At 36.5% G+C, this 26,127-nt stretch overlaps 1 protein-coding gene across 1 annotated transcript in view; it reads left to right on the forward strand.

Annotated features, from left to right (window-relative positions):
• Positions 1–26,127, forward strand: part of LOC150085927 (Na(+)/citrate cotransporter-like) — a 189,690-nt gene that overhangs the window by 107,434 nt on the left and 56,129 nt on the right. The window contains exons 7-9 of the mRNA XM_090373586.1: positions 1,368–1,487; positions 11,124–11,201; positions 20,829–20,936. Of these exons, the coding sequence (XP_090229712.1) occupies positions 1,368–1,487; positions 11,124–11,201; positions 20,829–20,936 (306 nt within the window). The remainder of the gene's footprint in view (positions 1–1,367; positions 1,488–11,123; positions 11,202–20,828; positions 20,937–26,127) is intronic.

A 26,127-nucleotide genomic window follows, 5' to 3' on the forward strand; every position in this document is an offset into this window, starting at 1 on the left:
ATAAATAAATGGTCAAGTTGTAGGGACAAAGTAGTTATAAATGATCATTGTCCTTCATGTACTAATGTTATGAGTGGGGTATTGGAGAGTTTGTTGTTGGGCACTTTACTGTTTTTAATATTTGTTAATGATATTGATATAAGTTTTTCAAGTATGATGTCTAAGTTTTCTTAAAAGGTAGTCAGGGTGCTTAATGATTAATTAGGGTATGCTATTTTAACAAGATCTCTATAAACCAGGTGGTTTGTCTGAAAAATAGCAATTGAGGATTAATTTTGATAAAAGAAGGGTATTGCATTTGGGTAGCAGTAATCCCAGAATAACATACCATTTTGATAGCACCAAACTTGACAGTCTGACATGAACGTAGTTCATGTCAGACTGTCATGTCAAAAAATAAGGCCTTTGATAGATAATAGATGAAAACAAAAAGAGAGAGGGGGGGGGAATACCATGTTGAAACAGAAGAGATCAAACTCTCAACCTCAATTTATCTCAAAGTTAACAAGTCTACCCAGTTCAGGCGGGGGTTTGGATCCCATCAATGTGCATATAGACACAGGGAAGACCTAAATAATCCAGTGTTAGGAAAATATCCACAATATGTGAGACATAAGAAGATGAAGGAAATAAATTGAAGTCAAATGAATTTGTGTCAAAAGTCTTATGCTGCGAGAGCTATATATTGTCATTGTACATGTAGGGCATATCCTCATTCTGTAGTATATAGCATTGAGCAAACAATTTGCTATTTAGTGCATTGCTGCTGATAGCATTGATCTCATAATGTGGAGCACCTCAACAGTTGAAATCACCACACTTAGTAGCAAACTGAATTACTCACTGCTGCTTACAGAATGAGGCCTTCATTAATGATTGTGTGTGACATTCCTGACAACAGTGTGGATGGGGGGGGGGAGTTCTTCCTGTCTAGGTGAAACTCAAATCCAGGCCTTTTCCATATAGTGTGGAAGGACAACAGAATTTTTCATTATTCTGTAAGCTGCTAGAGAATGATCATCACTTGTGAAAAATTACTTTATACAGGTTCAATTAAGATTTTATTTATTTCCATTATCATTCCTATAGTGATATCTTATATAAAAGATTCTTATGGTGAATCTTATTTGAAAGATTTTTTATAAGCAAATGACAATGGTATAGTGGAGCATTCATTTTTATTCATTCTTGAAAATAGAGTATTCTCCAGGAGAGAAAAAAAAAAGCAGGCAATGAGCTTTCAATTGTAACATTACTGGCAAAAGCAGTGATTATGCTAATCTGCTTTTAGAACGTCTGTGTGGACATTCTCTTGCTAAATGCATGTAATTTGATTATGAATCAACAGTTTTATTTTATTTTTTTAGATTATTTCCAAAATCTACAGACTTGACCTTTGCAACTTGGATCATGTATAACTCCCCAACAATGTTAATATGTGTATTCATAACCTGGGTGATACTACAGATGTTTTTTATCCGATGTTGGTAAGTATTAATTGTTTTCAACTGCATTTAGAATTATTTCTCATTTATTGAAGAAAATAATACAGATATTGCAAAAATTTTATATTTTTATACTTCATATTATTTCTGAATTTGGCATTAAACAATTCAAAGCTAACAGAAGTTTGAATTATTTTTATTTAAACCAACGGTTCAGCTTACAATAGTATTAATGAATAGTATTAATCAATCATATTAATGAATTTTTCTAGGAGATCATCTGTGATTTTCTTCAGGGACCACTATTAACAGGTCAGTTAATCTTTTTTTTTTTGGAGTATCCAGGGCTATGTGAAATGGGTAAAAGTGACTTAGTTGAAGCAAAAGAGCTCCTCATCACAGAAGGACCCTTGGAAGATTTGTTAAATATTATAGCTATGCTATAACAAAAGGTATCCCCCCAACAATAAAAAAATTGACCATTTCTTTTCCTATTCTTGGAAATTTTTGACACATAGCTATTTATAGTATTTTAATTAAAGACCGGGTGATGGTTTCAAGAGGAATCCTGGGTGAAAATAATTTGTGGGGTCCCTTAAAAATATTAACTAAACTATTCCTGTTATTTATGTTAATTTTTACGATTAATTTTTAATATTGTAAATACCTTAAACAGTAGACTCAGAATAATGGCACCTTCGGGGATTCAAGATGCCGTTGTTTCGATTTTTCCATTATCTAGAAAGTTTTATTTTAAATATATTTAATGTAAAAATAATGAGGCTAAAAAAGAAATAGAGAGATTAAGAATGCAATTTTATCAACTGCACATAAAAAACATAAACATGTTAACGATCCAATGCTATACTCTGCCATTAATATACTCCCACTTATGCCTGTTCTATTTTCTATTATTATTATATCAAGTTTGTCACTAAGATGTAATGTTGTTCTTCTTTTCTTCTCTGTATGAGGTTTATTAGCATTAGGAGCCATAGTGAGGGGTTTTTAGTTTAAAATAAATGTAAAACAGCATATGATGTCAGTACAGAATTCACTTTCAAAATGGCAAACTTAAACAAATACAGTAATCAAGTGACTTTTTTTCCCCCAGTACCGATCTCAATTTGCCATTATTTCAACAGTCAACTGAATATACCACAGTTCAAATCATTCTTTTGTATACTTTCACATTGGTATATTCTTAGTCACGCAAAGCATGGGATCCTGGGTTGTCCCATTTAAATAATCTAAAATCTGACCCTGTTCATGCAGTTTTTTCGTGTATTATACCAGTGTGTGTGTGTGTGCGTGTGTTTATTGCACAGGCTGAAAAACTCAGAATAATTTGTGATAGAGTACCTTACTCCTGCTAGAGATTTCCTAACTACAGCCCCAAATGAAAAGGTCTTTAATGATTATTTTAGTAACCAGTAAGATTTAAACCCAGACCTCACCAAATGAGTGATGAGGGAAAAATGACTATACTGTCACAGAGGACTAATTGACCAGAAGCCAAGACAGTGCATGGGCTTGAACATTGCAAGGTTAACTCGCCTGTTAATATATTAAGTTAGGGTCAATTATAGTGCCACCTTTCCCAAAATTTGGAAGAGGTGATGTCAGTGTGTCCCTCCTGGTCCTTGGCAGCAATTGTTATTGGACAACAAGAGAAAGCAATATTTCAGCAGTGACATAAATGCATTAAGAATATCCAGATAAAGAAACCACAAGGTGGCAGTGATCATAATGTATTGATATGGAATATACTTGAAGATATAACTAATGATGTTAAGGGAAAAGGATTTTGCTTTCATAGAGGCAACTACAGTATCTAAGGCAGTTCTTAAATTCTTTTCATTGGAACCAAGTGATGATGTTACCAACTGCAAACTCTAAAGGCAAGGCATTGAGGGATGTAATCATAGAAACTACTAAGCTTTTTATACTAACTCAGAGATACAATTAAATTTTATTAAATACAATATGATTTAGAGATACAATTTAAAGGTTAAACCTAAATGGATATCAGACGAACTGTTGAGACTTGTGGAAGAGAAAAGAAATGCATGAGATGATTTTAAATTAGCAGGCAACATGGAATCCTACAGCAAGTAAAAAGTAGTCTGCAATCAGGTCACAAAAGGGGTTAGGCAGGCTAAGGCAGATTAATGTCCTTAGCTAAGAATGCAAAAAATTCTTTGCTTATTTTAACACCAGGCAGAAAGGGAAGAATAACATTGCCCCACTAGATATGAATGGAATAACTATTTATGATGTCATTGAGGTTTTTGATAAACTAAATAAATATTTTGCATCTACATTCACACATGAAGAAGTTTTTAGGGATGAGAACACCAGAAGTACACCAAGTTATAACTGGGAGCTAAATGATTTTATTATAACTGAGAAGAAAGTGGAAGAGAAATTGCTATATCTAAAAGTAAATAAGGCATCTGGGGCAGATGAAATCCAGTTAGATTAAAATAAGCAGGAAAACAGATTAGCAAACTCCTTAGGCATAATTATGAAAGCATCCATGGATTCGGGGAAGGCTTCTATACATGGGAGTCATCAAGACCATACTTACACTTCCTGGGGCCTGAGGTGCTAATCTCTTGCAGGACCCACTCAAAAGATACCAGAGTCCAAAAAAAAAAAGCTTGCATATATAAATATAATCAGAAAAAAACAATTATTTTTACCAATCTGTTTAAACACAAACGTAACAGTACATATAAAATATATCACGTGGTCAGCATATTGACTTACATTGCCGTGTTTCTGGTTTTTTCGCAACCAGCATCTGCTACCCTTTCATAAGTAGCTCCTTATTTCACATCACAATGCTGGGTGAAAACCATAAATTTGGGCCTCCATTGGAATACCCGGGCTGCCTGCACCAAAGACATGAGTGTCAGCACTGAGCTATGGGGAAACCCAACAACAATAAATTATAATACACAAATAAGTACGACAAATTAGTGTAATTACTAATTTTGTTTTAAAAATTTGAGATTACAGAGGCAATGCGAGCCTCCCCCCCTCTATGGTGAGGTCCAAGGCTAGTCCTCATGTGCCTGTTCATAAGTACAGCCCTGGGCATCATGCAAATGTGCCCTCTATTCAGAAAGGGGGATCAAAGGGCAACATGAGCAGTTATAGACCTGTAAGTTTGACTTCTGTTCCAGGGAAAATAATGGAGGCAGCAGTAAGAGGTATTGCAGGATCATCTTAACAGGAATGTACAGTAAGTGTCAGTTATAGTGATCACTGGTTATAAGAATCAGCCACTCAATAGAATCAAATTTCGAAGAACCAATCCAAATCAATAAAATGCACTACACTTTCATCGTTTGCTAGAATCACATTGTCGGTTATAAGATTCAATTTTGAATGCCTCTGTGATATATTTTTCTAATGCACATTTCTAGAGGTCACATTTATAGAGATCACAACCATAAAACAATAAAAACAATTTGCAGTTTCCAGTTTATTGGGCTTTTCTATTAGTGCAATAAATGGGTAGTAAACTCGATCTTATTCATTTGCAATAATACCGATAGCTGGAATTCTGTGTTTTCATGTTATTATGGTGAAATGTGTTTCCCCTTTGCTGAAATCTGCTCTTCATTTCTATATCTAATCTTCATCTCACTTGCATGTGTCACGTTAGTTTCAATTTTTGTATGTCGTGTGTTTTGTTATTGATTGAAGCTTATCTTTTTTACTGTGTTTTAAATTTTACTACCAAATAAAAAATGTCAGTGAATAGAAAGAAAGTGAATTTGAGTGCAAATGATAAGTTACAAATTATGAAACATACGATAAATTAAACTTAGGCAATATGCCTCAATGGGAAGCGGCAGTAAAATTAGGAATGCCTCATTCATTTTTATCAAAATTGTTAAAATCATGTCACACGTTAAACACTAATGTGATTAGTGAAACCAGAAAAAGTAAGCTTGAAGGGAAATGCCAAACAGTAGATAAAGCTCAGTTTGTATGGTTCAAACAGGCCAGCTCATTTAATGTGCCAATCAATTGTAGCATTCTTCTTCAAAAAGCTAATGATTTTGCTGAAAAACTACACAAAGAGTTTAAGACGACGGACGGATGGCTGACAAGATGGAAGGAGAGGCATGATATTGTTTACAAAAAACTTCACGGAGAAAAACAGGATTCCGATCATTCTGCAGCTGACATCTTGTTGAAAACCTCTTGGCAAATTGTGTTAAGCACTTATAATCCTGAAGACATTTTTAATACAGATGAAACAGGGTTGTACTACAGGGCTACCCCAGACCATGGCATGATTTTTAAAAATTCCTCCGCATCTGCAGGAAAGAAGATCAAGGACAGGATTACAGTTCTTTTAACATGCAACGTAACGGGAACAATCAAGATGAAGCCATTAGTTATCAGCAAGAGTAAATCGCCTAGATGTTTTAAAGGAGTAATACAGCTGCCTGTCGAATATGCCAATAATACCAATGCTTGGATGACAGCTTTTTAATTTGAAGACTATCTTTGTAAATGGGATTTGAAATTTGATAAGAAAAACAAAAAAATTGCATTGGTTTTGGACAACTGCCCAGCTCATCCAAAGTTGACTTTCAAAAATATTGAATTAGTTTTTCTACCTTCAAACCCCATCACTGATTCAACCTCTCAACCAGGGAATAATAAAAACCTTTAAGACCTTTTATAGATTGGATATGAGCCGAAGAATTATCCATTGTATAGATGAAGGTTTGGGAACATCATCCGATATCGCAAAGCAGATAACTGTTCTAGATGCACTTCATATGATAATGAGTGCCTGGGATGAAGTTTCCAAAACCTGCATTAGCAAATGTTTCAAAAATGTCGATTAATTATTCATGATGGACAACTAAGTCATGATACTGATCACGTTGAAAAGCCTGAAGACATGGGTGAACAGGAGTTTAATGATTGGATGGACAGAGATGGTGATCTACAAGTTACTATACTACAGCTCTAACAGATGAAGAAATTGCCCAGTCTGTTACTAATAATTTTTCCGAGGAGGAGGTGGAAAATGAAGATGAACCTGAATGAATTCCAGTTACGAAACTCCAAACTCGTGAAGCTATAGCCATCCTGAGGAGAGCATTGGAAGAAACTGGTGCAAGTGATCGTGAATATAAACTTTTATACAATATTGAAAAATCTATAAATAGACTTTGTAGTGATAATTTAAAGCAATCTAAAATAAGTGACTATTTTAAATTATAATCATATTACAAATTGTTATGTTTAATTAATATGTATATTAATTAAGCTATGTACATAAGTATAAATTTATTTTTATTTTTATTTGTGGAGAAATTTATTTTTATTTTCTTCGGAATGTAAAAATCAGAAGAATATTCTGATTTTTATGTATCGTTTAATTGGTAATAAACCTTTGGTATTAAAGTGTAAATTTGCGCTTTATATCTTTATTTTTATAGCCTCTGGATAATATTTGTCGATTTTCACTTATTAGAATCGCCGTTTATTAGAATCAAAATTCAATTTGCAAACGTGATCACTATAACTGGTGCTTACTGTAATTATGTTGAAATCATGGCATGGGTTTGTTGGGGGAGACTGATCCAATTTTGCCTGATGTTTGACTAATCTGATTAGCTACAATCGTGTAGTAACAAATATTTGATTAATCTGATTAGTTGTTCTGGCAGCCTGTCTGCTTAGAGAACTTCTTATGGCACCTCCGTAGCCAGGTCGACAGGAGCAACAGTGCGGAGCACACACTTCTTGATTAGACCGGGGTTCGAGGCCGTGACCACCAAATATGGGGGATGCAGAAAGGTCAGTGAATAACCACCGCATATCCCGGGGCAATATGGCCTTAGTTGCTAATGCTCCTAACAACCAAATAACAAACAGAACTTCTTATTTAACTGCACAATTACCCCCCCAGGTCTTCTTCATTTTTCACCACCCGGAGTGTAGTACCACACAGTTGGTACATCAATCTGGAATTACTGCTACATTTCATCAATGTTAAACTTCAACTGCCATTTCTCAGCCTGTCTGCCTAATTTTTCTAGATCTTATTGCAGTAAGTAGCTCACCCTGATTGCTGTCAATTACCACCCTCTTTCTCAGACAACATACACAAAGGGATGTAAACTGAATTTGAAAAAAGAATGGCTGCAAGATAGATGTGAGAAAATTTGCTCTCAGCCAGAGAATTTTTGATTATTGGAACAAACTGCCATCTGATGCAAAAACTGCCCTCTTCCTTAAATTTGAATAAATTTAAGGAAGAATTACACATACTAGATGTGGTGGACAGATGAGGTGGGTAGTGTTGGATTTTTTTTTTTTTTTTTTTGCTAATGAAATTTAAGCTTGCTTCCTTACATCGTTTGCTAGTACTAATAGTACCGATAACAAACAGAGTTCATTGTTATTACTCTTACAATATTTTATTAATAAAATGTATATTAAATTTTCAGTATTCTAATTAATAAATAAAGAAAATTTTTATGTTTCATTGTTTATAAAAGTTATTTCTTTGTCAATTCAAAAGCAGATCTGGAGAGAGGTAATCTGGAAATTATCTACTTTGCTACAAGATTATTCTATGTACATGTTTTGTGCTATTTTTAACAGAAACTCAGTAGAGAAACTACAAATTGTTCTGCCCCCCCCTGAGATTTGCAAACAGGCTCTCCTATCTCTTTAACACCCAGTTCAAATCAACTATTTTACTCCTTTCATCTCTCCTCTCCCATCTCTTTAACACCCAGTTCAAATTAACTATTTTGCCCCTTTCATCTCTCCCATCCCATAGCAGTGAACCTGATGATATGTTAGTTTCACCACTGTGCTATCCCATCTCAAGTTTTTCAAAATGTCATAATACAGCAGTACCATCAAAAGAGTTGTTAGGGTAGTGAGACCATCTTCTTTTGACCTTCCAGTGATAAATTTTATGATATGGTTACAAGTGGCACCCTGGTCTGAAGAACATTCAGTGAAATATCTATTGTGCATTGTTGGTTCAAGATTTCAAGGCCATTCTCTGTACCTTTCTGAACATACAGAAAGTTTCACTAAAGTTATGTAAATGATATTTGTTTGTACAGAGTTCTCAAATGAAATGTCCTGATTGAAGCACTGCCATTTTTTCCTCTGCTTTGACTTGCTGTTTTCAGTTTCTCTTTAATGTAAACAAACAAATGTTTATTGCTAGACAGTTGCAGCAATTACAAGAGAAATTAGTACTCTTTGTTTTATGTTTAAAATGGCTTCTTTTCTCTGTTATTATTATTAGACAAGATGTGGCTGTTTAAATAACAATATTTGCAATAAAATAAATATAATGAAATATTTCATACCTTAAGTTATATCCTTCAAAATAATTGCCTTGGGCTTGAATACTCTGTTCCATATGTTTCTTCCAAGCACAGAAATGTTTCTGGAAGTCATCTTCTATAAGCCCTTTCAATACTTTGGTTGTTTTTTTTTTTTTGTGACTATCTTCAGTGGACTGAAATGGGGTTTCCCCTAAGTACACTTTTCAGTTTAGGGAAGAGAAAAGTCATAAGGGGCTAGGTCTGGCGAGTCCGGTGCATGTTCATGCACAGGGATTTGTTTTTTTGGCCATAAACTGGTGAACAGAGAGCACATTGCATGCTGGAGGATTGTCTTGATGGAGCATCCAACCATTCTTCCACATGACTTTGTCAGAACTTTAGTGTAGTATGTTTGATTGACAGTCTGGTTTGGTGGGATATATTCGGGGTTTTTATTTTTGATTATGACATTCTTGCTTTTTTGATCTGGAGGATTGTTTTTTGTTTTCCACTGCATCGACTGTCTTTTATTAAATTCTGGGACAGCCAACTTTCATCACAAGTTATTACAGTACTGAGAAAGTCTGGATCTTTTTTCAGTTTTTTTTTCAAAAAATATCCACAAACTTGGAGTCTTCTCATTCTTTGATCTTTGTACAAAATTTTTGGCACCTCCTTTTTTTTTTTTTTTTTTTTTATTTGGTAGTTGTTGGCGCATCGGCTTCTGTGGCCATAGTGCACCTCCCAAGGTTTTTGCAGTACTTTGATCCAAGCCCGAGGCGGGATTCGAACCCGCGACCTTTGGGTTGCCAGGTAGGCACCTTACCCACCTGGCTAGCCCGGTCGGCGGCACCTCCTTGGCACACTTTTCTCATGCCAAAATTTCCAGTTCAAATTTTTCTGTTTCTTTGTCCATATTGAGTTCTGATGCAACCAATCTAATGATTAAACGATGATCACTTCTAACCAGTGTCCCTACCTGGTCCACATTTTCATCAGCTTTGGTGGATACCGGACAACCTGGTCATTCACTGTCTTCCACATTCTCACTTAGTTCTAAAAATCTTTTATGCCATTCAAACACACGAGCTCTTGACATAGTGCCTTCCCCATAAACTTGATACACAGCTCATAACTATCAGTTGACATTTTCTTTGGGTTTTATGAAAAATTTGAGATTGATTCGTTGTTTGATTCCTTTGTCTGTCAATTTTCTGGCAAACTGCAAAAACACAATGTAATGAAATCTGTCTCACTGCAAAGCGAATGAGCATGTTGGAATGTAACTTGGCAGACAACTAGGGTTCATAGTTAACTTATGTGTCTTTATTTCACAGGTGGTGCTTGGTGTGTAGTGGCTGCATGCACAGTCTCATTATTTAATAGCCACACTTCATATATGTGAAATGATTTTATTTTTTTCTATTATTATTATTATTTTTTATTATCATTATTTTCAGTAGAAGTAATGAAATTTAGTTTTTGCAAATAGCAGGTGTAAAAAAAGTACAGCCTTTATAAATTAAAAATTTTCATTTAAAAAGATAAAAAATTACATTCAATAAGTATTGAAATTCATTATTAAATGGTCTATCATTTGTATATAACAAGCAAATTCAAAAAAAAAAAAAAAATCGAAAACATTTTTCAGAAACAAAACAGAAATTCTGGCATTCATCAGACCAGGTGCCACTCTAATTGTAAAAATTGGTGGTAGTGCCATCTCTGCCAAGTTAAATTAATAGAAAAAGACTTTGGTTGCGAAAAGTGTATTTATTTGAATTATGGCAAAGCCCTTTGAAATATGAAGTTGCCTCCAAGTGAGAGAACTATGAGCATGTTAGCAGAAGAAAATAATGCTACTCTGCATTATGGTTCTCTGTCTTTACTAAATTTATGGAAGTGTTCCTGCTATTTTATTTTATAGTTTCCACTGTTCAGTTATTGAAAGAGTTTACAACTTAAGGCACTGATGCCAGAGGCAGCACCAGGTTTTTCAAATGGAAGAACGAAATGATTTCATTTAATCATTCAGCAAAACATTGCTATGAAAGACAGGCAGGCCTGCACATGTTTCAGTTTAATTTCAGTGCCCACCTCAATGTATTATGACTCCTTACTCATCTTTTGTATACTCATTTTTACAAATTAGCAGCAGATAGTTATACACAGATTTTCTGATTTCAGAAATTCACCACTGGCATTAGTCTCCAGATCACAGGAAAACTGATGCATAAACTCCCGCAACCTTACTTTTACTTTTTACAACTTGAATTCTATTTATGCTAATGTAGCATTCTCTGACATAGTCAGAAGTGTGTAAATAAGTAATTTTACCTTCTAGTGCAAGAGAAGATGCTGCTAAAGAAGATTATGTAAAACAAATAATTCAAAAGAGTTATGAGGAACTTGGTCCAATAACGTAAGTAAATTCCTCGAAACAGATTACAAGGAGTACAGCATAAAACTGTGAATAATTATCAATAGTCTTTTGTAATTTTGAACTCAAACTAATTATTCTATCCTACAAAAATATTTTAAAGGTGAGTATGGCATAGGTGGCACTGCTGTCTTTTGTGCTTACAAACAATTTTGAGTGCCTGGGAACAATGGGTTTTTGGAAAAATTTTTCTATCTTTTAAATATATAATTAACATATTAGCATTAATAGAGGGCATATGATACAAGAAAGCAAGTTTATAGAGCATCAGCAAAAAAAAAAAAGAAAAAAAAAGCGCCTCTTCCCATTTCACCCATCAATTCACTCCAAATGTTTGTCTAGTTCTGCCTTGAGCATAAGCCTCAGGTTTCCTTCCACCATATTGCTAATAATAACAATAATAACTTATTTAAGTTGTTGACCTCCACTACAACACATGGAAGTTTGTTCCAACTATCAACCACCTGGTCACCTCCATAGCCAGGTGGGCAGGAGCAGCAGTGCGTAGCACACACTTCTTGATTACACCAGGGTTCGAGCCCATGACCACCAAATACAGAAGATGCGGAAAGGTCAGGGAATGACCACCACATATTCCTGGAGCAAAATATGGCCTTAGTTGCTAATGCTCCTAAAAACCAAACAACAACATCAACCACCTGCTGGCTAAAGGCAAATTTCTGCACATCTATTCTACAATTGTCTTGACTCCATTTGAATTTATGTCCCCTCAGATGAGTAATCTGAGCAAGAGGAAGAATTCTTTCAGCATTGAGCTTGCTCAAACCATTCAAGCCCTTATATACCTCAATTATATCACCTCACAGGTGCCTAATCTCCAGATACATTGCAATTTGCAGAAATTAAGCCTTTCTTGTTAAGAGGACCCCTTTGTTCCACTTGCCAGTCTCGTTGCCTTTCTCCGTACTTGTTCAAGCAGATCTACATCCTTCCTAAAATGAGGTCTCCAGACCTGTATGCAGTACTTAAGGTGTGGCTGACCATTGCCTTATACAAGGGGACAATCGTCTCCTTATCCATGCAAACAAAATTCCTGTATATTATTATTATTATTAGCCATATGGTGCAAGGAAGCCTGAGGCTTATGCTGCACCAGCCAAAAAAAAAAAAAAAAATTCTGAATCACCCTGAGAGAGAGAGAGAGAGAGAGAGAGAGAGAGAACAAGTCAGAAGTAGAAAGGAATCAACAAGAAAGAGACTGCTCTGGACTCTGGGTGTGTCAAGCCCATACTCACCAGATGTGAGCCCCTGGCACAAGATGCCATGAGCTACTCTTGCAGCCTGTCTATACTGCTCAAAAAAATTCATATATGACTGCACAATTACCCCCAGGTGAGTGTAGTACCACCCAGTTGGTACATTACCATATGCAGTACTTTACATTTGTCAAAGTTAAAATCAGTTGCCACCTCTCAGCCCATCTGCTCAACTTTTCTAAATCCTGCTGCAGTAGTGTATACTGTCATTACAGTCATTAACAACCCTGCCAAGCTTCCTATCATCTGCAGATTTAGACATTAACCTGGTATACCTTCATCAATATCACCGATAAATACAGAAAACAACAATGGTCCCAACACCAAATCCTGGGGGACTCCATTTATAGCATTAGTCCACAAAGAGCAGTGTCCATTCATTACCACTCTTTCTCTGTCTTCTCCCACTCAACCATCTTTTTATACATTATAGCAACTTGCCCTTAATTCCATATTGCTCCAATTTGTACAGTAGTCTTCCATGTGCAACAGTATCAAAAGCTTTTCTAAAATCCAAGTATATGATATCAAAATTATATTTTGCATCCAGTTCCTTTGTGACCACAACATAGTATCCAATGAAATTTGTCAGGCAAGACTTCCCCTTAACAAACCCATGCTGTGTCTGAAACTATATCTGCAGGTTTGTCTAGATGATCCTGCATTGCTTCTTTAACCAATGACTCCATTATTTTTCTGGAACAGCAGTTAAACTAACAAGTCTGTAATTACTTGTCACCATTTGATCACCCCTTTGTGAAATGGGGATACATTTGCACATCTCCAGTCCATGGGGACCTCAACTGAGTCCAAAGAAGCTTTCATAATTATGGCTAAGGGTTGCTTATTTGATTTGCTGTCTCCTTTAGTATAACTGGATAGATTCCATCCACCCCAGGTGTCTTTCTTTCTTATGTTCAACTTCAACAGTTTCTCCTCCACTTTTCTCTCAGTTATTACAAAATCATTTAGCTCCCTGCCAGAGTTTGATAAGCTTCTGGCCTCCACTTCCCTACAGACATTCCTCATGTGTGAATGTATGTTGATGCAAAATACTCATTTAGTTTGTAAGCTACCTTCGATTGTTGACGGTTCATCAACAATCAATTGACGGTTTGATTGTTGACGGTTCATCGACAATCGAACTGTCGATGTCAAGTACACCAATCCTCATTCATCTCCTCCCTTCTAGAATTTACATAAGTAAAGAAGTTTTTGCTGTTTTTCTTTGCATGCTTTGCAAAAGATTTCTCGTAATCTGCCTTTGCTTGCCAAACTTCCTTTGTGACTTGATTACAGACTAGCTTATATATACCATAGTCTTCTGTGTCACCTAATAATTTATATGCATCCCATGCATTTTTCTTCTCTGCCGTGAGTCTCATTAGTTCATCTGCCATCCATTTAGGCCTAAACCTTGAACATTATTTCTTAGTATGAAAAGTCTAGTAGCTTCCCAGATTACTTCCTTGAATGCTTCCCATTTAGAATTTGCCGATGGTAACATCATCAGTTGGTCCCACAGTATAGAGTATAAAAACTGCCTGAGACCACTGTAGTCACCTTTACGAAAGCAAAAAACCTTCCCTTTACCCCTGATGGTAGTTACATCTTTAAGTAAATCTCACATTAGCACACTGTGTCACTGCCACCTAGTGGTTCCTTTATTTGCAGATTCTTAATGCATGGAGAATCACTGCTGATAATCAGATCAGGAGTATTACTCCCCCATAGTTGCCTCTTGAACATGCTGCTGTAGAAAACAATCATCCAAGAAATCTACAGAAGTCTTGCTAATGTGCGAGTGACCAATCAACAAGTTCTAGTCAATATCTGGAAAGTTAAAATCCCCCATTATAAGACATTCTGATGAACTGGCCCACTCTATTTCTCTGTACAGTTGTTAATTGTACTCATCTGCGTTATTAGGCCTATAATACACTTCTACTCTCAATTTTGTTTCTCAGTGCTTATGTCACACCAAACCGACTCAACATTTCACTGCTGTCCACCCATGTTAGCTGGATGCACTTCCTTAGATTTTATATGTTTTTTAACTAACAGCATAATCTCTCATCCCTTCCTATCCCCTCTGTCCTTTCTGTACAAGTTGTACAACCTGAATTCCAATTTTGTATTCCTTATATCTGTGTGACACCATATCTCATATCTCAACAACATCTGTCTTTGATGTCTTGACCAGCACCTCAAATTCATCAAATTTATTTACTAAACTCCAAACATTAATCTACTTGCAAGTTCTAAGGGTAAGAACACCTGTTCTTACCCTTAGTTATCTTAACACAGTCCATGTATTTACTTGATCTGTGATAACTCCCAGCAGTCCTGGAAATCCTTAGCACCTTGCTTTCCAGGCTGCTGCTCATTTCAATAGAAGCAGTGCAAAAATCACTTTCACCTCTGCATGCAGCTATTGTTAATCTATTAGTCTGTGAATCCCACAAGCTAGCAGATTTCCAATCCACCTAACACTACCTCGATGCCATCAGCAAATATTCTTGCACCCTTTCTATTTAAGTGTTTCCCATCCCTGTAGAAGCAGTCTCTCCAGTCTATTAAAGTAGTTTATTAAATTGTCTTCAATAAATAGTTTAATAGTCTTAGTCATCTGTGTTAGATTATTTTTAATTTTCACTAGAGATTTTGCAAGTTACAACTTAATATATGTAGAACCTTGGTAGCGATGATTTGGTGCAAATATTCTATCTCATATACAGTAGTGTGTGGCAAGAGAATTTTAGTGTTTTAATTGTGGTAAAGGTATCTTGATAGTTTGAACCACATAGGTTAGCATTAGTTAGATGATTTTATTATCTATTATAATTAACTATGTAAATGTAACAGTATATCATAATACACTGAAAGGGCAGAATTCGTAGGATACCTGGTTCCTGGACATTGCAACACTGTCATCTCTCTCGCTAGTGGACAACCCACCGCTTGGCAGGTATATAGGGATGATAGTGGGTGCCCAATGCACGGGTCACTCTATTGTGGAGCTGGCACAGAAATTGCACTATCCCTGTTCAAGTATCAGTAGTGTATTGGGAATACACCATTTCCAGAATAACATCTCATCATGGACATTGCTGTGGGCGGAGAAAGGTGGTGGATAAACGTGGCCGTCAACATCTGTCTCACATTGTTTCAGCCAACCAGAGAGAGGCTGTGGCACAAATCACCACTGACTTCAACGAGGGAGGTGCCCAAAATGTCTCCACCAAGACCATCAGGTGATGATTACCTGTAGTAGGTTATGGGAGCCGCCGACCCACCAGGGTTCCATTGCTAATGCCACGACACAGGACTCTATTCCTCAACTGGGCAAAAGAACATCGGCACTGGACCTTGGATGATTGGAGATGGGTCTCCTGGTCCAATGAGTCCCATTTCCATTTATTTCAAGCAGGCAGGAGGGTACGTATCTGGCAGAAACTGCATGAAGCTATGCACCTGTCATGTCAACAAGGAACTGTTTGGGCAGGTGGACAGTTGATATTGGTCTGGGGGAGTTCAGCTGGCACATGTTGGGACTTCTGGTTCATCTAGACACATCTCTGAATGGTCCAGGTTATGTGTCCATCCTTGCAGGCCATCTGCATCCCTTCATGGTCATTGTGTACCCACAGGGCACTGGACTTTCAGAAGGATAATGTGCCTCCCCACAGAGCCGTGGTGACTAGAACATGGTGGGAAGAGCATTCTGCAGATTTTACTACCATGGAATGGCCTCCCTGTTCACTGGACATGAATCCTGTGGAGCATCTTTGGGATGCTGTGGAAAGGTTCATTTGAGTTTTGGATCCTCAATCCAGGAATGTGACAGAATTATGGATAGTGATGCAGCAAGCATGGATGGAAATATTTGTGGAACGCTTTCGTGAACTAGTGGACTCGATGCCTCGTCGTGTGATTGCCCTTATTCGGGCAAAAGGTGGGCCTACCTGTTACTAGGTAGGGTATCCCATGATTTCTGATTAGTTATGCAGTAATGATATGTACTAGCCTATCAAGTTGAGTTATTATTACGGCATTTAAGTGTTAATATAGTGTAGTATTCTCAATTATATTGAATTTAAATGGAAATCATGCCCCAGACTAGAGCTGCAAAGCAGCAGGAGTGCTGTGACTTGGGAAAGAACTGAAGGGGTGATTCCCTTAAAAATCATGGCCTGAGAGATGTGCTGTTTCTGCAGTGTTTTCCGACTTTCCGAAACAGAACATGATATAGCCAAGGGGATGTCATTATGTATCTTTGGTGTTGAGTGTCAAGAAATGAGCCAACTCTGCATTGCGATGGGCATTTCTGAGAACTTGAAGAGTAGGATAGATGCCTTGAAGATATTAAAATGGGGAAAGCCATCAAGCTCTCAGCTGCCCAACTCAATGCCAGAGCTCACTCTTGTGCATCAGGCAAGACAGAGGCAACTCCCAGGGCACAATGTGCTGGTCCCACAGGTGGTAACTATTGTTGGTAACTTTGTCAGGGAAATAGAAAATGCCTTGTGCAAAAAGGATAGGTAGAATAGGACCAGGGTATATCTGCCAGGGGCAAGAGTTGAAAACATAGAGAAGGTATAATCTTTTAAGGACACAAAAGGTGATATTGTTGTACATGTTGGCACTAATGACATTAAGAGTAGGAGATCTGCTGACGTACTTAACAAATGCAGGGAAAGATCATGAATTACGATTAAATTTGAAAGTGTCTGCAATTCAGCATAGGCATGATAGGAGAGAGTATATGATGAGATGCTTGTCAATCAATTTAGCCCTAGAGAGAGATTGTGCAAAGCTCATGGGGTAGAATATTTCTCAGTGTGATCTGTGCTTCTTAACAGGAGAGACTGCCTCTACAGGGATGGGATAAGTAGAAAGGGAGAAAGAATATTTGCTGATGCTATCGAGGCAGTGTTAGGTGGGTCAGAAAACTGCTAACTTTGGGGGATACGTGGACTGACAGATTAACAAGAGCCACAGGCAGAGTTGAAAGTGATTCTTGCATTGTTTATATTTGAATGCATAGCAACCTGGAAAGCAAGGTGGGATTTCGAGGCCTGCTGTGAGTCATCATGGGAAAAGTAAATACATGGGCTGTGTTAGGGTAACTAAGAGTAAGAACAGGTGCATTTATACTTTCATGTACACCAATACTAGTAGCATAGTAATAAATTTGATGAGTGTGAAGTATTGGTCAAGTCATCAAATGCAGATATTGTGGGGATGTCAGAGATATGGTGTCACTCAGATATAAGAGATTCAGAATTTGAATATGGGGAGTACAGAAAGGACAGACAGGATGAGGATAAGAACAGGTACATGTATACTTGCATGTACACCAATGCCAGGAGTGTAGTAAATAAATTTGATGAATTTGAGGTGCTGGTCAAAACATCAAAGGCAGATATTTTTGGGATATCAGAGACGTGGTGTCACACAGATATAAGGAATACAGAATTGGAATTTGGGGAGTACTGTACAATGCATACAGGAAGGATAGACAGGATAGGACAGGAGGAGGGGTTATGCTCCTAGTTAAGAAGCAGATAAAATTTAAAGCAGTGCATCCAGTGAACTTGTGTGGCAAGTGCAATGTTGGGTTGGGTTGGTTTGATGTGACATAAGCATAGGGAAAGCAAAATGAGAGTAGGAGTTATAGACCTAATGATTCTGATGAATACAACAATTAGATGTACAGAGAATAAGCAGGCCAATAAATCAGAATATCTTATAATGGGGGATTTTAACTTTCCAGATATTGACTGAAACTTCTGGGTTGGTCACTCACACACTAGCAAAACTTTTGTGGATTTTTTGGATGACTGTTTTCTACAGCAGCATGTGAGAGAGGTAACAAGAGAAAGTAATACTCTTGATCTGATTATCAGCAGTGATATCTTCATACATTAAGAATTTTCAGATAAAAGAACCACTAGGTGGCAGTGATCACAGTGTGTTGATTTGAAATTTAATTAAAGTAACTACCATCAAGAGTAAAGGGAAGGGGTTTTGATTTCATAAAGGAGACTGCAGTGGTCTCGGACAGTTTTTAAATTTTATGCAGTAGTACCAACTGATTATGTTAGCATCGGCAAATTCTAAATGGGAAGCATTCAAGGAAGTAACCATAAAAGCTACTAGGTTTTTCATACTAAACTAAGAAATACTGTTCAACCTGAGACCAAAATGGTTGACAGTTTAAAATGATGAGAATTGTTGCAGAGAAGAAAAATGCATGGGATGCATATAAATTATCAAATGATACAGAAGCCTACATTAGACATAAACTAGTCTGCAATCAAATGACTAAAGGTGTTGTTCGGCAAGCTAAGGCAGAGTGTGAGAAATCTTTTCGAAAGGCATGCATCAAAAAACTACAAAGACTTCTTTTCTTTTGTAAACATTAGAAGGAGATGGGGTTTAATCAGAGAGCACCACTTGATATCAGCGGTTCAACTGTTGATGATCCTGCTCACATAGCTGAGAAGCTGAATAAGTATTTTGTATGTACATTCACACATGAAAAATTCTTTAGGGAAGTGGATGCCAAAAGCTTATCAAACTTTCATATATTTGCATGTATCAAACTTGCATGCATGTCAAAAGCTCATCAAATTTACATGGAGCTAATTGATTTTGTAATCACTGAGAGGAAAGTGGAAGAGAAATTGCCGAAGTTAAATATAAGAAAGGCACCTGGGGTGGATGGCATCTATCCAATTATATTAAGGGAATCAGCAAAGGATGTAAGCAAACCCTTAGCCTCAATTATGAGAGCATCCTTGGATTCAGTGGAAGTCTACATAGACTGGAGATGTGCAAATGTATCCACAATTCACAAAGTGGATCAATGAGTGACATGAGTAATTGCAGACCTGTTAGCTTAACTTCTGTTTGGGATTAAAATAATGGAGTCACTGGTTAAAAAAAAAAAAAAAAAGTAATGCAGGACCATCTAGTCAGGGGCACAGTTATACTTCAGTCGCAGTATGGGTTTTTTGTCTGACCAGTGTGATTGGATACTATGATGCAGTAACAAAGGAACTGGATGCAAAAAATAATTTTGATATCATATACTTTGATTTCAGGAATGCTTTTTATATTATTGCACGTAATAGGCCGCTGTACAAATTGAGATAGTCTTGGCATTAAGGGAAAGTTACTGTTATGAATAAAGGGATGTTTGAGAAGACCGAGTTGTTATCAATGGACACTGCTGTTTGTGGACTAATGTTATTGCTGGAGGCCTCCAGGGTTTGGTGTTGGGCCAGTGTTGTTTCCTGTATTTATTAATGATATTGGTCAAGGTTTATCAGGCTTAATGGCTAAGTTTGCAGCTGATACTAAGGTTGACATTGTGGTTAATGATAATAATGGCGGTATGCTACTGCAACAAGATCTAGAAAAATTTGACAGTTGGGCTGAGAAATGGCAATTGAGTTTTAATATTGACAAATGCAAAGTATTGCACATGGGTAGCAGTAATCCCAACAGTAACATACCAACTGTGTGGCATTACACTCAGGGTTGAGGATAATGGAAAAGATCTGGGTGTAGGTAATTGTGCAGTCAGATATGAAGTTCTCTGAGCAGTGATATACAGGAATGCTAGTAGTGATAAGGATTTGATTATTCCATTGTATAAGGCAATGGTCAGGCCACAGTTTGAGTACTGCATACAGGTGTGGAGGCCTCATTTTAGGAAAGGGATAGAGCTGCTGTAATTGTTACAGTGAATGGCAAGGAGATTTATTGAAGGGAACAAAGGCGTACTCTTACCAAGGAAAGCTTCAGTTTTGCAAATTACAGCATCCGGAGACTAGGCACTTGCAAGGTGATCCAATTGACATGTTTAAGGCTTTGAATGAATTGAGCAAGCTCAGTGCTGAGGGGGCATAAATTCAAATTGAAGATGGATTGTAGCAAAATAGGTGTGTGGAAATTTGCCTTTAGCCAACAGGTCGTTGATTGCCAGAACAAAATTCCATCTGATGTTGTGGTGGAAGTGGATAGCTTGAAAAAATTCAAGCAAGAACTAGACAAACTTGGAGAGAATGGATGGGTGAAATGATGGGAAGGTTTTTTTTTTTTTGATAATGCTGTATAAGTTTGGTTTCTTGCATCATTTGCCATTACTTATGCTAAACATATTATTTATACTTAACGTATGCATATGAATAATATATGTTAAACTTGCAAAAAAAAAAAAAGACATTAAAATCAGATAACAGCACCTGAATTAAATTTTTATTTTTTCATATAATCATGAATTTTATAGATAGCTGTTTCTTTATTTAATTTCTATTTCCAGATTCCACCAAGGAGCTATTTCCTTTCTGTTTTTAATTTTGGTATGTTTATGGTTCTTCAGAGATCCTCAATTTATAGATGGCTGGGCTAACCACTTTTCCTTAGGCAGGTATGATCATCAATACTTGTGTATGCCAAGTTATACTTAAGAACAGTAATCAAATATATATCACTAAATTACAAAATGCACATTAAACTTTACAAGATAGCTCCTTAAAAAAATTAAAAATTAATTTTCAGCTGTTACAAGCATAATGACATGAGAATTTCTCTATAAAGCTGTTTTAAATAATTTGTTAATATTTTTGAAAAATCTTATTGACAACCTGAATGGATTCTTTCTAGCCTAACTTGATTTGAGTGCAGGAACAAAGTTTCATTATTTTGGTATTTAATATGAGTTGTGATAAAATAACAAGAAAGCAAACTTATACAGGAAGTTTATTCCAACAATCATTTGCTCTCTGACTGAAAGAAAATTTTACCACATCTGTCCTGCAACCAACCTTTTCCAATTGAAATTTGTCATCTTGTATGTGTTGCCCAAAAAAGAAAAAGGATGCCATCAGCATTTAGTTTACTCAAACCATTTAGAGCCTCAAACACTTTAATTAGGTCTCCTTGCAGATGCATAATTTCCAGATGCTGGACACTTTTTGCATCTCTGACTAATCTTGTTACTCTTCATCTGTTCCAGCATTTCCACATTCTTCCTAAAATGAGGCTTCCAAACTTGTATACAGTACTCAAGATGCAGCCTAATCGTTGCCTTAATACAATGGAATAATCACCTTACTGTTCCTGCTGGCAAAATTCCTGTATATTGTTGACAGAACCTCAGAACAGCCTGTCTACACTGCTCGGAGAACTTCATTTTGAATTGTAGAATTACCTCCTAAGTCTGGTTAATTTTCCACTATCTTGAGTGTGGTTACCACCCAGTTGGTATGTTATTTGGGAATTATTGTTACCCAAATGAAATACAGCAGGCCCTCGTTATAACGCGGTTCGCTTTACGCTGATTCGCTATAACCCGTATCTGACTATAATTAAAGTCAGATACGGGTTATAATATATAACCCGTATCTGACTATAATGCTGTCACAGATCACTATAACTCTTTTACAGATTGCATTTTTGCATATTTAATGAAATCGTTTCATTTGATGGAGTCGATAACTTGAAAATGAATAGCAAAACAGCATTAAAACGTTTCCCACGCCGACTTGAGAAATTTTCCCACGCTCAGTTAAATTTTCTCGCACGATAATTTAATTGCAATACAGTGACTTGTTATGTAGTTCCGAGATCAACATTTTAAAAAATGATCGAGTATATTGCTTGTAATATTTGCATTATATGCATTTATCCGAAGTCTAGTTATCACTCAGTACAGTATTAGACATCGTGCATAACGGACAGTTTACTTGAACATTCTTTCATAATTAATGCAACCAACGCAGTTACATTTTCGAAGAGTTAATAATGGCCGATAAGAATGAAAAAGCAACAATGTCTGAGCGCAGTACGAAGACTATAAATGTAAGAAAAAGACTGAATTTGAAAATTAAATTAGACGTTTTGAAGCGAATTGATTCCGGTCAACGACAAGCGGATGTGTGCCATAATTTAGGACTTGCGAGTTTAACTGTAAGAACAATTATAAAAAAATAAAGAATTAATTTTAGCAGCGGGAAAGATAGCTGTTCCACTGCAAGCAACTAGTGCTAGGCCGACTATTAGGATTGAAATGGAAAGACGTTAACTAATTTTATTGAAGATAATATCCAATGCAGAATTCAGTTAAGTTAAATATTACAAAAAAAAAAAAAAAAGAGAGAGAGAGAGAAATTAGCCAATATGATGATCTGAAGAAAACTCATCTAAAAAAAAAAAAAAATGTGGAACCATTTAAAACTGGTAAGGGCTGGTTGAATGATTTAAAATCTGGGGACAAGCCACAAGTGCAGATCAAGGAACCAAAACTTTCAAAAAAGAATTTGTTAAAATTATTGAAGAGAGGTATTGTGAGTTATACTTCTCAACAAGTTTATAACATAGATGAAGCAAGACTTTTGTGGAAACGAATGTCTAAAAGAAGTTTTATATTGAAAGAAGAAAAAAAACATGCCAGGTTTCAAAGTGGCGAAGGATCGGGTGACTTTATTGTTGGGTAGTAACGCTGCGGGGAATTTAAAATTAATACCCCTTTTAGTTTATTTCGAAGAGGGCCAACCCAAAATCGACACATTTTTTGATTAAATTCATCATTTAAATTAAATCAATTTAGATCAATTAAATTCATGATTTTAATTGGAATTTTAAGTTTAATTTTGATACGTAAGTAGTTACCACATAATTATATACGTATGTAATGCAGAATATTTTAAATGTATAAATATTTGAATATTAAATATTTTGACAGACATTTGTGCATCTTTTCACTACCGTTTATTATTGATTAGGAAATATCCTATGGGACCGACCGCAACTTACAAATGCATATGTTACCTTATGGTAAGGCGGCGCTCGCTTAGCGCGGATTCGCTTAGCACTCTGTTTTTCCGGAACGAATTATCACCATTAAGCGGGGGTCACCTGTAACTTGCATTTATCGATATTAAACCTCAATTGCCACTTTTCGGCTGATTTGCCTAATTTACCCAGATCTTATTGAAATAGCAAACCATAATTACTATTTAACCGTCCTACCAACCTTTGTGCCATTGGCAAACTTTTACATTAAACTTAATATGCCTTCATTAATAAAAATATTGAAACAATGAAGGGGCCCCCAACACTTGAATGCAAAGTGGCTCACAAATAACATTCGTTCATGAAGAGCAGTGGCATTAATAAACATCTCTGTATGCATCCTGTCATTCAAACATCCCTTTATTCGTAGCAAAACTGGCCCCATAATGCCATACTGATCCAGTTTCTACAGCAGTTGTTTGTGCAGAACAGTATCAAAAGTTATACTGAAATCTAAGTATATGATGTCAAAATTGTTTTTGAGCCTGGTTTCTTTGTGACTACTTCATAACAATTAATCAGATTGGTCAGACAGGATCTCCTTTTAACCAGTCTGTAATTATAATTTTATTCCTGTTAAGATGGTTTTGCATTACTTCTTTAACCAGTGACTCCATTATTTTCACTGGCAGATAACCAAGCACAGAAAAAATTAACTGGTTCTCAAGCATGCATTTCTGAGCAAAGGGAGTTTGTGAGATTCACAAGTTATATAAGAATGAACTTTTTTTCAGTGTTGAAAAGAGTACCTAATATACTTTCAATCTTGTTTCATTGGGAAACATCATATGTATATGCCATGACAGAGAAAATAAAACCACATTACTTTACATGAAACTTTATTAAAATAAAATGAAAAGGAAAGAATGAAAGTCATACCTCACTATGAAATAGGTCCCCTAAAACCTTCCAAAATATATGGTTTAGAACCATATATTTTGGTTCTAAAAAGAAACTTGAAAGATCAATTTAAACTCATGCTCATCATATACACTAAAGAATTTCTGCTTGAAGAGATTAGAAAGTTGATGAGGAGTCAACCTGAAATAAGACAGTTGCTTTTTGGAAAAGACTTTTTTTCAAAGTGGAACCTGGTCAAATAATGTAAGTAAATTCCTCAAAATGGATTACATGCTGTAGGATATAAAACTATATAATTATCAATAGTCTTATTTATTTTCAAATTCATATTCTCTCCTTTGAAGGTGTCTATGGTAAACATGGGGGTTTAAGTTCAAATTGATTAAGTGCTCATTCCTATGTTTTAGGGAGCCTGTTTCACAGTTGGGATGGATGTCATTTTGAAATTCAGCTGTGACTTGTTTTTTCAATTTAGATTTCTTTAATAAGATTTAATTTAGAGTAATGTGGTTTTATTTCCTCTAATATGATTTTTGTATTTAAAATTAGTTCTTTCTAATGTATTAAATTGTGCGTATACTTATCTTATACAGTTGGCAGTTTATGAATATCCTGAAATAGGCCCCTGAGGTTGGGAAAACTCATATCACAATAATAAACTCATACACCAACCATTTATATTAAATTAAGAAAATTTTAATACTGTAAAATAAAATATAGTACAAACAATCTATTTACAATAAATATAAAACCTAAACTGGATTAAAATAAATATATAAAACATTTAAAATATATGATAGAATAAAAGCGCTAAAACTGTAGATTTCGGAAGCATCCGCTTCCTTTCTCAACAGTAAGTTAAAACTTACGCAACACATCCTTAAATAGCAGGCTATTTAAGGATGTGTTGGTGATGACACTTAAGCAGGCTAAAGTGTCATCACTTCCACACATGGTTCGACCAGTGCATGGGCGGAACTCCCTTCATGCGTATTAGAACTGGAAATGGCTCGGGAGTGCGGAAAGCAAAACCGTTCATCCATACTGAGGACCACAGCCTCAAAGAGGGGATGCATATGCATACCCCTGTCTCTGTTAATAGTATTATTGTCTGATGAACAGATTCGCAAGCTCTCGAGCCACTTGTGGTTCCAGAACCCATGTGCCCGGTCAACGATGACCGCATCCTCTGGGGAGATCTGGTGCCGCTTCTCCCAAAAATGTTCAGCCACAGCAGACTTTCCATAATCTGCGGCTTTTATGGCATTCATGCGCTCCCCCAGACGATCCTTAAATTGCCACCTAGTTTCACCCACATAACACTCCCCACGATCCAGGCACTTAATCACGTATACGACCCCACTGCTAAAATCATTCGTTATAGGGTCCTTAACCTGGGACACCACTGTGTGCAACCTATGCCCTGGCAGCTGCACACAGCGTGTCTGACATTCATGAAGCACTCTTGTTATACGCTCAGTAAGGCCCGGATAGTAGGGAATATATGTGGTGGCAACTGGCACAAACGGTTCACTTTGCCTGGGCATCACCCCTCTTATATATTTGTCCATGACCCTCTGGGAGGTAGCCGCATTTCTTAAGGTCTGCTGTGACTCGTCTAATTTCTTTTTCTCTATCCTCAGAGGTACTGCAGTGGGACTCTACCCTATCTAATAATGATTTAGCGATGCTGTTTTTATGTTGCATAGCTTGCACCGAACTATAGTGGATGTATTGACTCCGGCACAAAGGTTTATAAACACTGATGTTTTAAGCCTGAGTCCTGCTCTAGAGACCAATACATCTGAAAATGGGAGAGTACCAGCTGCTTCCACCTCTGAGGTGAACTGGATAAATTGGGAGAAGCTGTTAAGCAAATGAAGTACTTCATCCTCTCTCCCCTT

Source organism: Mastigoproctus giganteus, chromosome 5, assembly GCF_048544385.1.
Source record: "Mastigoproctus giganteus isolate SK-2022 chromosome 5, ASM4854438v1, whole genome shotgun sequence".
Taxonomy (NCBI): domain Eukaryota; kingdom Metazoa; phylum Arthropoda; class Arachnida; order Uropygi; family Thelyphonidae; genus Mastigoproctus; species Mastigoproctus giganteus.